We start from the raw sequence: 13,051 nt of genomic DNA, 5'->3' as shown, positions 1-13,051 counted from the left end.
TAGGCCTACCAGAAGTAGAGGAAAACTACTTTTGAGTACTTTGAGAAAGTAGAAGCACTTCGTTACTGACCACCTCTGATTATTATTTAGGAGATCTACACACCTCACTCAGGTGACTGAGCAAGGCGCGAGATCGATATGTCAGGTCGAGGTCCGGTAAATGATGAGAGCTGACTAGCATTCATTCAGCAGAAATTGCTTGTATTTTGACTTGAATGTGGACACTGGACATATGCTCGACGACTGTCGGGTAACCGGCAAGATACTGTTCCACACTTCAGGTCCGGCATATTTGATAGAGCGATGATCTTTTTTGTCGACCACATGATAGTTTGACGACGTGGACGCGCGTGTGTCGTAATGCACTTTTGATACCGAGGTAAAGAAGTCACTGAAGTGTTCGGGGCAGTGGCCGCAGTGGAAGTGATATTTAGACTTTGCAATTTCTAGTTTCCGCATATCTTTTATGTTTAGGACACCAAATTTTTCGAGCAGTGATTTGTTGGACAAACATCCTGGTCCCTTTAGGGCCCTGGCTATAATACGGAGGACCTGATGTTGTAGTTTTTGTAGCGGCTTCAGTGCAGTTTGACTGGCAGCCCCCCAACAGATGATGCCATATTGTAACTTCGCTAGGAAAAATGATTCAAAGAGTAGCAGAGTGGCATGTAGTCTCTAAGGCTCTAGAACAGACCACAGTTTCGTGATAATTGTTTTTCTTGCGGCTGAATGTGACTCTTCAGGACATGTTCGATCTAGTAAAACCCCAAGGTCTAACTAATTAAAAAAAGCGAAGGTATTTCGCATTTTCCGAGTTGGAACTAAATAGGTTGACCAGCGATGGTAGCGGTTAATTTTTTTTCGGAGTTTAAGGCCAATAACTGGGATATCGCGGCGTTGACGCAGAGATTATTGTTGGCCGTCCACTCATGCACTTTGTACATTTATGGTCACTGGTCACGGCACCCAACTTAGCCTCAGAGGATGAGCAAGAGAGGAGGTGAGTATCATCAGCGAACAGTGAGGTATTCAACGGGGAAACAGAAATGTCGTTGACATATAAGGTGAAGAAGACTGGCCCGAGCACCAAGCCTTGGGGTAGGCTACTAACAAAGGTAACTAGTTGAGGAGAGGACTAAAAGACGTTAGTGATTGAAACCATTTGTTGGCGTCCAATGAAGTAGCTTTTCATGAGATCCAGTTGTGGGCTCCGGAATCCGTAATGTGCCAATTTTGAATGGATAATATTATGATCAACACAGTCAAACGCCTTTTTTAGATCAAGGAAAATACTACACCATACATCTCGTGTCTCCAGGATATCGAAGCTCGGCCACTGTTAGGAGGGCATGTGAGGTTTGGTGTTTATTGCGGAATCCAAATTGGTGAGGGGAAATTATATAAACATTTTGGCGAGGTATGAAGATGGGCGGGACAGGAGCATCTTTTCGAAGACAATCCCAATACACGAAAGAAGTTAGTGACATTAGATCTAACCCCAGCTTTGTTTATCGGGACCACTCTGGCTGTTTTCAGATAGCTGGGATAGACTAGGGTTGCCATACGTCCAGAATTTCCCGGACATGTCCGGAATTTCACTGTTGAAACTGCGTCCGGGAGGAATTTCTAAAATATGCTTAAATAATGTCCGGAATTTTGAAGGCTTGAAGTAACTTCATAATTTTTTCGTTAATCAACATAAACAATATTGTTTTTACGCAGATTTATGCTACATGGAAGTTTTTCTTTGCGCTGCGCGCGATTTAGTATCATATATTGGTTTCAATATGTGGATTGACACCCTCGCAAAAACTGCGATCAAAAATTAATAAAAATAACATTCATTTACAAAAATAAGTCTAATTGTAATCGCAATTATACAAGGTGACGGTATATTCATAGATTCGGTTTAGGCCGCTTGAATGCTTTATTCAAAGACAGTGGCTCTAAACCTGGGGGTAGTTTGCCTTCATTCTGGGGTTCGCGAAGATGTTGAACGTAATCAGCTTCAAAAATATGCCGTGAGTGAGTCTGGACAAATGTGCCGACCTTAATTGAGTAATCAGCTCATCAAATTCTGAGCTGGGCCACGGAACATTTTCAAATGGGAAATTGAGTCGCGACCATGGAAGGTTGGAAACCACCGGATGTGTATTGTTTATATAACTCAGTGGTGCAGTGCGCACCGGCATTAGGCTGATAAATAATCTGATCTGTGTGACATGAACATGACTTAACCGTTTACGATCACGCTCCCTGCATTTTCGAAGTCATCATCCTTCACCTGCTTTACCGCTAACTCTGATCACGTCGGCGGAGAGAGGATCAAAACTATATAGTAATATATGGAAGAACCAATATTATTGACATAATTCAATTAAATCCTTAAACGACCAGATGCATATAGAAACCAGATGCACACCAAGCCCCCCATAAGTTGCATCGATTACCCTACGGCAAGCCCAAGATCAGTGTATGGTAGGGTTGCCATACGTCCGGAATTTCACTGTTGAAACTAGCGTCCGGGAGGAATTTCTAAAATATGCCAAACGTCCGGAATTTTGACGTAGGCTCATAATTTTTTCGTAAATCAGCATAAAAACAATATGTTTTGGGAATATTTATGGTGATGCATGATATTTTTCTTCGCGCTGCGCGCGATTTATTGTCACATTTATTGATTTTAATATGGAGATTACCACCCTCGCAAAAACTGCCATAAAATATAAATATAAAAACATTCATTTACTGGAATTAGTCTAATTGCAATCGCAATTATAGGAGAACGGTATATTCCTAGAGATCGTTAAGGCCGTTTAAATGCTTTATTCAAAGATAGTGGTTCAAAACATGGGGTCGCTTGCCTTTATTCTGGGGTTTGCGACTATATGTTGAACGTAATCAGCTTCCAAAATAGCCCGTGAGGCAGTCTGGGCAAAGGTGCTGACTTATTTTAATCAGCTAGTTAAATTTTGATCTGGGCCACGGTACATTTTCAAATTTGAGATGGAGTCGCGACCATAAAAGGTTGGAAACCACTGGATGTGGGGTGTTTATAAGCTCTGTGTTGCGCACCGGCATAAGGCTGATAAACTTCCTTATCGGTAGGACATGAACATGACTTAACGATGTGCAATTACGCTCCCTGTATTTTCGAACTAGTAGTAATACATGGAACGACCAATATTATTGACAGAATTCATTCAAATAATTTAACGACCAGATGCATATAGAAACCAGATTCATATAGCAAGACCCCCCCCCAACCATAAGTTGCATCGATTCGTGGATTATCGGATCGTGACCATACCTCTAGTCTATGAGCAAAGCTTTGCTAGAGTGACGTCATAACTCATTTTAAATCCACTAGTGGGCGCTAAAAAGTGTCCGGGATTTGGGTTGCTGAAATATGGTAACCCTAGTGTATGGTCTGAAGGGGGATGAATAAATGTGGCTTCTTCCCTGGTTACAGTTTATATCTCACAGTTACATACTCCTGAACCGGATCATGACCACCTGGCACCTCCAGTCGATAGACAAAGCTTTGCTGGTGTGACGTAATTTGATCGACGATGAACCCATGCCTCAGTTTGAAATCCGCTAGTGGGCACTAAAGAGCGTCCGGAATTTGTGCCACAAAAAGGCCCTGTGGATATAAAGCTGTATCAGCTGCAGAGATGAGCGGATTTGAAATTTCTATGTCCTAATCCAATCCAAATCCGAACCTTCAAATCCAAATCCAAATCCTAATCCATAACTTTTTCATATTCAAGTCCATGTCCAATCCTAATACGATTCCAACTGGAAATTCAGAAAAAAAAACTAATTTATGCAATGGTGGGATTCGATAATTTTCTTTCACAACCAACGATTCACTTAATTCAAGATAACCTAGTAACCATAAGTACATTAATAACTGATCTGAATAAAGTTTGTTGCCATTCGCCACAGGACATTTCAATCTCCCAGAAAAAAGATAAATCCAATCCAAATCCTAATCCGTTCTGCAAAAAATGTCTAATCCAAATCCAATCCAAATCCGACAAAATTTCACAAATCCTGTTTTTTCAAAACCTAATCCTAATCCATGCTCATCTCTGATCATGATCATGATCATGATCATGATCATGATCTGACTTCGAATATTTTTCGTGAATAAATTTGAATTTTCATCACTGAGCAGTCAGGCGTATCGGGCCCGTTGGACAGCTTGCGCCACTTGGATATCGCTAAAAATTGGTGTGATGCTAGGCTTAACTGTAGGCTATGCGTATTCGAAAGCCATTCCTTGACACAGGTTATAGTTTGAAAATTTTCGAATACTTTTCGTGAATAAATTTGAATTTCAATGACTGTGCACTTGTGCATCCGAGCATATCGGGCCCGTTGGACACCTTGCGCCACTTGGATATCGCCAAAAATTGGCGTGATGCTAGGCTTAACTGTAGGCTATACGTATTTGAAAGCCATTCCTTGACACAGGTTATAGTTTCAAAATTTTCAAATACTTTTCGTGAATAAATTTGAATTTCAATGACTGTGCACTTGTGCAGCCGAGCGTATCGGGCCCGTAGGACACCTTGCGCCACTTGGATATCGCCAAAAATTGGCGTGATGCTAGGCTTAACTGTAGGCTATACGTATTTGAAAGCCATTCCTTGACACAGGTTATAGTTTGAAAATTTTCGAATACTTTTCGTGAATAAATTTGAATTTCAATGACTGTGCAGCCGAGCGTATCGGGCCCGTTGGACACCTTGCGCCACTTGGATATCTCTAAAAATTGGTGTGATGCTAGGCTTAACTAAAGGCTATACGTATTTGAAACCCATTCCTTGACACAGGTTATAGTTTGAAAAATTTCGAATATTTTTGGCGAATAAATTTGAATTTTTATCGCTGAGCAGTCGAACGTATCGGGCCCGTTGGACACCTTGCGCCACTTGGATATCTCTGAAAATGGTGTGATGCTAGGCTTAACTGTATGCTATACGTATTTGAAACCCATTCCTTGACAAAGGTTATAGTTTGAAAATTTTCGAATATTTTTTGTGAATAAATTTGAATTTCAATAACTGTGCACTTGTGCAGCCGAGCGTATCGGGCCTGTTGGACACCTTGCGCCACTTGGATATCGCTAAAAATTGGTGTGATGCTAGGCTTAACTGTAAGCTATACGTATTTGAAACCCATTCCTTGACACAGGTTATAGTTTGAAAATTTTCAAATATTTTTCGTGAATAAATTTGAATTTTAATGACTGTGTAGCCGAACTATCGGGCCCGTTGGACACCTTGCGCCACTTGGATATCTCTGAAAATTGGTGTGATGCTAGGCTTAACTATAGGCTATACGTATTTGAAAGCCATTCCTTGACACAGTGAATAGATTGAAAAATTTTGAATATTTTTCATGAATAGCTTTTAATATTCTTGACTGTATAGTTGAGCGTATCGTATAGTTTTGAGATTTCTTCAAGATGAGTTGCACACACTTCTTTATAGTTTAGCAACATATAGAACTGTCCTATTACTTTCTAAAACATCTGTTTGATCGTAAAAGAGACATCAAGATTTTGAGGTACGGCGTTTCACGTGTCGGAACACTGTTTGTTTTGTCAAATCCAGATTTTATTGGCTAGAAATGCATTTTGCGATATTTTGTTTGCAGCAGAGCGACAACAAGCAGCTGTGAAGATTTCGCGACGGCGATAGTGCTTCGCGAGATAGCTCTGTTCAGGTGCCAGTCGAGCTTATATTCGTTGTTAGTTGTTTCACAAATGACGTGATGCGATGACATCAGTCGGTAATTTGTATGCTGATTGATTTGAAATTACTTTAATTCGTATTTCAACGCGGCCAACGTCGAAACATCATATGTGGCCGATTGCTGCCACACGCCATGGCTGGAAGAGTGATCCTGGTGATACATCCGATACCTGCGTTGTTGTACATAGTAGTTCTAAAATTTTTTTTGGATGGCCAACTTCCTCCCGGTCCCTAGGATAGACACCGTACGTTTTCTATCATGAAGTTGAAAAAATGAGGAATAACATGGTTAATGTGCAAGCTGATCATCTTCAGAAACCATGATGGGTGTATAAGTCGTTTCGGCACCTTCCTATTTTGTCAAGTGCTGTTTTGAATTGATGAGAATTCTTATTAAACTGAACTAAAAGTAATGAAGTAGCCTACTTCTAGTTTTTCATTCTTTTCGATTGGAGTTATCAATTGATTTACTTTCTAGACTACTTCCATTTCTACTCCATACCGTTATAAGCCGATAGCCCCGTTTGCTTTTTTACGTAGGCTATTATCCTTAAAAGTCAAGTAGAAGGTCGTGGGTGGATCAATTTCCATCGATTTTGTGAGTGAATTAATCATAGCAACAAGTCGATTACGCAGCTGCTACATCACGGTTGGAGAATATACTTCTGTAATATCTGATGTTTTAAATTTCTGCTTCAGGTAGTTTTCCAAACGTTTAGAAAATCGTAACCTTCACTTGGTCAATAAAAAAACATCTACTTTGTGTACTTGCAGGAGGAAAGGACATAGTTTATTTTTGTCCTTGATGTTTTTTTAGGCATATACACCGACTCATGATACACATACACGCGATCTGTGCATATCCATACCATGAGTGCATATGCCGCTGGACAAGGAAGTGCAGATATAGCCTTTACGGCTTTCTAAGTCATGCACCAGCACCCGTTCATGCTATCCCAGTAAATGCATGAGCGCCAAGCAGGGAAGTCATGGATACCAGTGTTACTAATCAGGTCTTCGGTCTGACCCGGCCGGGGATCGAACCCACGTCCTACTGATCAAGAAGCCGGCCGCTTCACCATTACGCCATCCTGTCGGTCAAATACTTGAGTGATTATGACTTTCGACCATTCCCACTTCAAGCAATTATGAGATGCTTGGAAAACTGCAACTTTTCTTTGCAATTAAAGTAGAATGTTACTGCAATAGTATTCTAAATCAAGTTTCTTCTAAAGCTACTATCTAGTTACTTCAAAATTTTCAATTTCGATATCGGTATTCAGTAGGGTGGAGTGAAAATGACTTTTTTTTTCAAATCGAAAAAAGGGCTTCCTCAATCCTGACAAATGACCTAAAACTTCAATAATAAGTGACTTCAGGGTGTTGCCCCCATTTTCCAGCCGGCAACCCCCCAATTTCTGCGCGTGGGGGGTAAAATGGCCCATCTCGGCAACCGCTGGTCGTAGAGTCATGATATATAGCTGAAAATCTGCGGAAGCATCATGTTTCTCTCTGTCTTCAGAGGAAAGTTTTGTCTATTGTGAACACAAAATGAGTTATAGCCAAAAAACAATATATACGCACATTTTTGTTGAAATTCAGCATTTATTCTGACGAATTGTGATCTGTCATCAGTTTTTTTGAAACTAAAAGTAACACACTGACAATACCGAATATTGGGCCCATAATACAAATATATTCACAACACAGTCCTTTTAAAATCGGTTCAAAACATCATAATGAAACACCCACATTTAACGGCTTATTGAAAATGCATTTTTGTGTCAAATTTTTTCATCAGTTTACGAGACCTAATTTTTTGGCAATTGAGAGGCCATCTCGTCTTTCAAATCCCGAAACTTGTGCTGATGCTTCTGTTACGAGCTTTACATGTCGTTCCACTGTTTGATTGTGGCATGGATGAAACAAAATCAGAGGCTTCTCGCGGCATTCTTCCAACTCTGCATCAGTTAAGTGCTCAATCGCTGGAGGAAGTTGTTGATAAGGTTCAATATCAACCAACTCGTGGTATGCCTTGGCTTTGGGACACAGAATAAACGAATAGGACCCCAGTTCAATTGGTTGGAACTGCTATGACTTTCAATGTCCACAGGTGAATTTTATTCAGCGGCATGTTTTCGAAACGCAAGCACCTTGGTCACACCCTTATTTCGTATGTCTTCATTATCATCTACCAGCATTGCAATCATAATATTTTCGGGGTGTACGGAATAACCGTTTCTTATCACCACATTCAAAGCAATTTTTCGAACGTTTCGGTCAGAGAAATTCAAAACCTGTTGAATTAAGTTGAAGATGTTTCTGGGTCCATGTGTTATATGTTTGTTTCCCTTGATCTAAAACCAAGTCGGAAAATATAGGCCTACTTCAAGGCAAAAACGAACCAGAATCTCCAGGTTCAAAGGCGGTTCATCAACTGTTACATAATACCGTAAAACTCTGCACTGCATCCTAAAGTTAGCAAACTTGAATGCGCAACTGGTGGTCCAACCTCCAAGTAAGCCAGATCATCATCAGCATTTCCTTGAATAATTGCCCAGCACATTTATAAGCATATAACTGGTCCTTACTTAAGTCACTAACAATTTCCGATGGGAGCTTTGGAAAGGCCATAAGTGGTGGCGAGAGCTTTTTGAATTGAGTAACTGGCCAACAAGATACACTTCCACGTAGTTTTTTCCCAATTGGGTGTGACCAAGGTGCTGGCGATTCGAAAACATGCCGCTGAATAAAATTCACTTCTGGACATTGAGAGTCATAGCAGTTCCAACCAATTGAACTGCGGTCCTGTTCGTTTATATTCTGTGTCGCAAAGTTGAACTTGGAAGCAAAGGCATACCACGAGTTGGTTGATATTGAACCTTATATCAACAACTTCCTCCAGCGATTGAGCACTTAACTGATGCAGAGTTGGAAGAATGCCGCGAGAAGCCTCTGATTTTGTTTCATCCATGCCACAATCAAACAGTGGAACGACATGTAAAGCTCGTAACAGAAGCATCAGCACAAGTTTCGGGATTTCAAAGACGAGATGGCCTCTTGACAAAAGAATGCATTTTCAATAAGTTGTTAAATGTGAGTGTTTCATTATGATGTTTTGAACCGATTTTAAAAGGACTGTGTTGTGAATATATTTGTAATATGGGCCCAATATTCGGTATTGTCAGTGTGTTACTTTTCTTAAAAAAAAAACTAATGACAGATCACAATTCGTCAGAATAAATGCTGAATTTCAACAAAAATGTGCGTATATATTGTTTTTTGGGTTTAACTCATTTTGTGTTCACAATAGAGAAAACTTTCTTCTGAAGACAGACAGAAACATGATGCTTCCACATATCTTGAGCTATATATCATGACTCTACGACCAGCGGTTGCCGAGATGGGCCATTTTACCCCAACGCGCAGAATTTGGGGGGTTGCCGGCTGGAAAATGGGGGCAACACCCTGAAGTCACTTTTTATTGAAGTTTTAGGTCATTTGTCAGGATTGAGGAAGCCCTTTTTTTGATTTGAAAAAAGAAGTCGTTTTCACTCCACCCTAGCCATTCAGCTTCGTCAGCTGCTAAAGTAAACCGAAACCCATCGACCACGGAAAACATCAAGTAAATTTCGTTGTGTAGCCCAACACTAATTTAGACTATATGCATCAATTACATTGAGGTCATAACGTGAAATCAGATATCATTATGAAGAAGTCAATGCTGTTTGAACTTTGGACACCATCCTTCTTGAGATCTGTTAAGAAATTTGAACGACTTGAAAAATGAACACTTCAGTCTAAACAAATTTATTCCAGAAAAAGTAGCAGTCATTCCCTGCAGCTACTACAATAGAAAATGCAGTGATGTTTGGGACACACAAGGGTAGAGCAAGGCATTGCAATATCTCTTGGGCAGGCGCGATGGACTCAAAATTTCTTTTGAGACTACGCTCCTGACTCGAATGTAATTTTAAAACTGCAACTGAGAGATCCAACCGAAATACATATAAACAAATGGCAAAAACATTACAGAACACGCAAACACAATTTTTGGTAGCGGATATTGGATAATCTATAGGACCTTGGTGAAGCTGATCCCAAAATTGGAAACGCCGACTCCCGTCTCAATACTTCAATAAATTGAAACTACAACTTTTCTCTGGTACTACTGACTACACACCCCCAGACGAGGAAGATAAAAGGTTATGCTTTCATCACAAAAAAGTAGCATACATGCACAATTTGCACATAACAAAGCTTTCACAATTTGCACATCACAGAGCTTCAGTATGAGAATATTGAATGTTATTAAAAAAAACAGATAAAATCATTAGAATTTCGGGGAAATCCATTATAATGCAGATGCAGTAACCCGTGTTTTCCGAAAACCAACCACATTGACAAGAGTTTGGGTGCGCTCCCTTTTGAATGAATCCCCATTCTTGAACTTCAACATTGTCAAATGAAATCTGTGGAAATGTTACAGATAACTTTAGCTACCAAGTTTTGGCCAGGAGCTTTTTTGCAAAGACTGGACCATTTGATCACTCCCATAGTACCGGTAAACATTTATTTGCTGCCAATGTTGTTTTGCAAATTGCAGCAGAGAGAATTTCGAACACATAACACTAATAGTTACGGTACCATACACTTATTACTCAAATACCGTGTGTACTCTGCTATGTGTACAAGTGCATTAAAACTATGAACATAAGACATGATAATGGAAGTAAAAGATTGCACAACTGCATGTAGGAATATAGCCCTATAGGTATACTTTTTAGACCAATTGGCTTTGCTACAGATTACGAGCGACAGATAAAATGGCAGATTATTTTTCAGAAATACTACTATAACAGGCATCGTTTGGTCACACGTTGCGATATCCGAAGGTCTGTTTCATATTGATGTGTAGTATATATTACTCCCTGTATAAGTGCATATCCATGACTTGAAGGTAATTGACGATGAAAGATTTTGTCGTGAGTCGACGTGTCAATGAAAAAAGTGCAATATCATTCCGTGTCAAACATCACCCTTCTAAAACGTGTTTGAAGTAAGCTACATTTTTAAACGGCAAGACAATCAGTCTGAAGCAGAAGAGCTTAACAGATTTGAGGCATCTGACGAGCGGCTAGTTTTCTGGCTTGACAGCCAAGCGCATCCTAACATCAATACGGGAATCATGCACAACACAACAAGACCCAACATTACATACGCAACTATTTGCATTGTAGTAAGACTGCTGTCTTTGATATAAGCGCAATCGGTTGAATTGACATAGCCTTGAAGGTATTCAATGCCAGATGTCAGCGAACAGTCCGATGTAGAGAAACCAATTCTCTTATTAGCGCGGTCGAAAATCACATTGTACTGTTCCATTAAAACCGCACCAAGTACAGTCCCAGTGTCTGAAGGGCTGATCCCAAATTTGTAACAAGCCATCGATTTCAAATTTTGCGTGGTGTTTCCGGTGTACAATATGTAATGTATCGGATGAACGAAGAGCGATATGGTGTGATTCAACTCCTCGGACGGCAAATATACAGTGATAATCGGAAACACGCCATACGGATTCTGTGACATTTCCCAACATAGATCATCTTTCCCGTTCCAGAATTTGTCTGAAATAGTCAAGGACGGATCTTCCTTGTTAATGTGCAAGGTCGAGTATTTAACGATGTCATTAAATATGGCAGTGGGAAATCTCAGATTCGTCGTACCGCTATCAACGATGCTTTTGTCATTGTTAAATTCGCTGCAAGCAACGGACAGATTGTGCTGCCCGACCTTTAACCCCAACACACAAACATCATAGTACCATTCTTTGACGATAGGAGTCCAGTAAATACGGTCCAGGGACTGGTCGAATCCGCCCAAAATAAATTTGCCGGATACTTCATTGCGAAAGTTCTCGACGTCCGCCTTGCATAATTTGAGAGAGAAAATATTATCCATTATCGAATTCCCAAGGACTGTGCTCGAAAAGGACTTGATATCGGAATTCGGTGGGCGTATTATATCATCATAGGCCATCCCTAGTATGCCTTGCCAGCCAGACTCATTGATGAAAAATTTCTCGGAATCTGTGATTTCGACAAAATTGACTCGCTGCCCAATGCTGAAATTAGCAGTTGGTATCGAAACGATATCTGAAACGAGGTCTCCTTTCCAAAATCCTTCCGTGTACCGAATATCAACGTTTGCAACATCAGTCTTTTGTAAAGATGTGGAGTCGGCAGCGATGAAATACTTGCTGAGTAACGGATTGCTCATGCTTGCGACGGCGAAATTGCTGCTACCAGTATCAATCAAAATATTCAAATGCTGAGGTGGCGTTCCGATTAACACGTCGATGTAATATCCTTTCTCAATAATCCCATGTATGTTGTATTCTATAGGATCCGTGCCAGCGCTTCTTTTTGCACGATCGCCCAAACATGATTGTAGAGTGAACAAAATCACCCACAAAATCATTACTTTATGATTTTGCATTGCCAAATGTATCCACAAATCTCACATAGTAATGTAGCCCTTGTCACATATAGACACTTATGGATTACACAAGGAAGTCATTAAATCCTGGTGATTATAACTAGAGCAATTCTTAGAAAAGGAAATCAAACTCATGCGCTGTAGGTTTGATGAGTGATAACTGATTCATACCATTCACAATAGTGGTACATGAGAGCTGAAATCATTTTCAAAATTGACGCAGAAACCTAGTCTACATATGTTGTTGAGATAAAAACTATCATAACCTTCAATACTTTCTCTTAATCAAAGGATATAACCTCATTCTGTATATAACGAATATTGAAAAGTTACTGTTAACTAGTTACGGTCATTACTTTAATAGCCGAAATACTATCACAAGCTAAATAATACCAAAAACTTTGATTTCAGGAGTAATGAAACAGCAATTCTTCTCAAATAAATTATTGGATGCAGGGTAGATAGATATCATTATGGTATCCTACTCAATACTATCAACAATCAATACTCGAATTGGAGCAGGTTCAACTGAAACAACACTAGCCAGTGATTGAAATTCGGTATCACATTTTTAACACATTGATCGTGCCTCTTGCTATACCTCGTACGATCATACTGACATATGCCTCTACCTTTAAATTGCTTCTATTTTTATTTAGTGTATACTGTACTCGCACTTTATCTAGGCCCTGTGGATATAAAGCTGTATCGGCAGTATCGGCAGTATCAGCTGTATCAGCTGTATCACCCCGTGGATATAAAGCTGTATCAGCTGTATCACCCTG

At 40.0% G+C, this 13,051-nt stretch overlaps 1 protein-coding gene across 1 annotated transcript; it reads right to left on the bottom strand.

Moving 5' to 3' along the window:
• Positions 1–9,562: 9,562 nt before the first annotated feature.
• On the bottom strand, positions 9,563–12,528 carry LOC145450184 (beta-secretase 1-like). The gene has a single exon (XM_080328681.1). It carries the CDS (start codon positions 12,264–12,266, stop codon positions 10,857–10,859), a length of 1,410 nt encoding a protein of 469 aa, XP_080184807.1. The 5' UTR covers positions 12,267–12,528; the 3' UTR covers positions 9,563–10,856.
• Positions 12,529–13,051: the final 523 nt, after the last annotated feature.

Source organism: Botryllus schlosseri, chromosome 11 (genome assembly GCF_051294905.1).
Source record: "Botryllus schlosseri isolate E-star chromosome 11, Bs_hap1, whole genome shotgun sequence".
Taxonomy (NCBI): Eukaryota; Metazoa; Chordata; class Ascidiacea; order Stolidobranchia; family Styelidae; genus Botryllus; species Botryllus schlosseri.
The sequence above is the reverse complement of the archived record's forward strand: the minus strand, read 5'-3'. Positions and strand labels throughout refer to the sequence as shown.

Bases quoted from the DNA above. Each gene is read 5' to 3' on its own strand.
- LOC145450184 (XM_080328681.1), bottom strand. From the start codon at position 12,266: ATGCAAAATCATAAAGTAATGATTTTGTGGGTGATTTTGTTCACTCTA.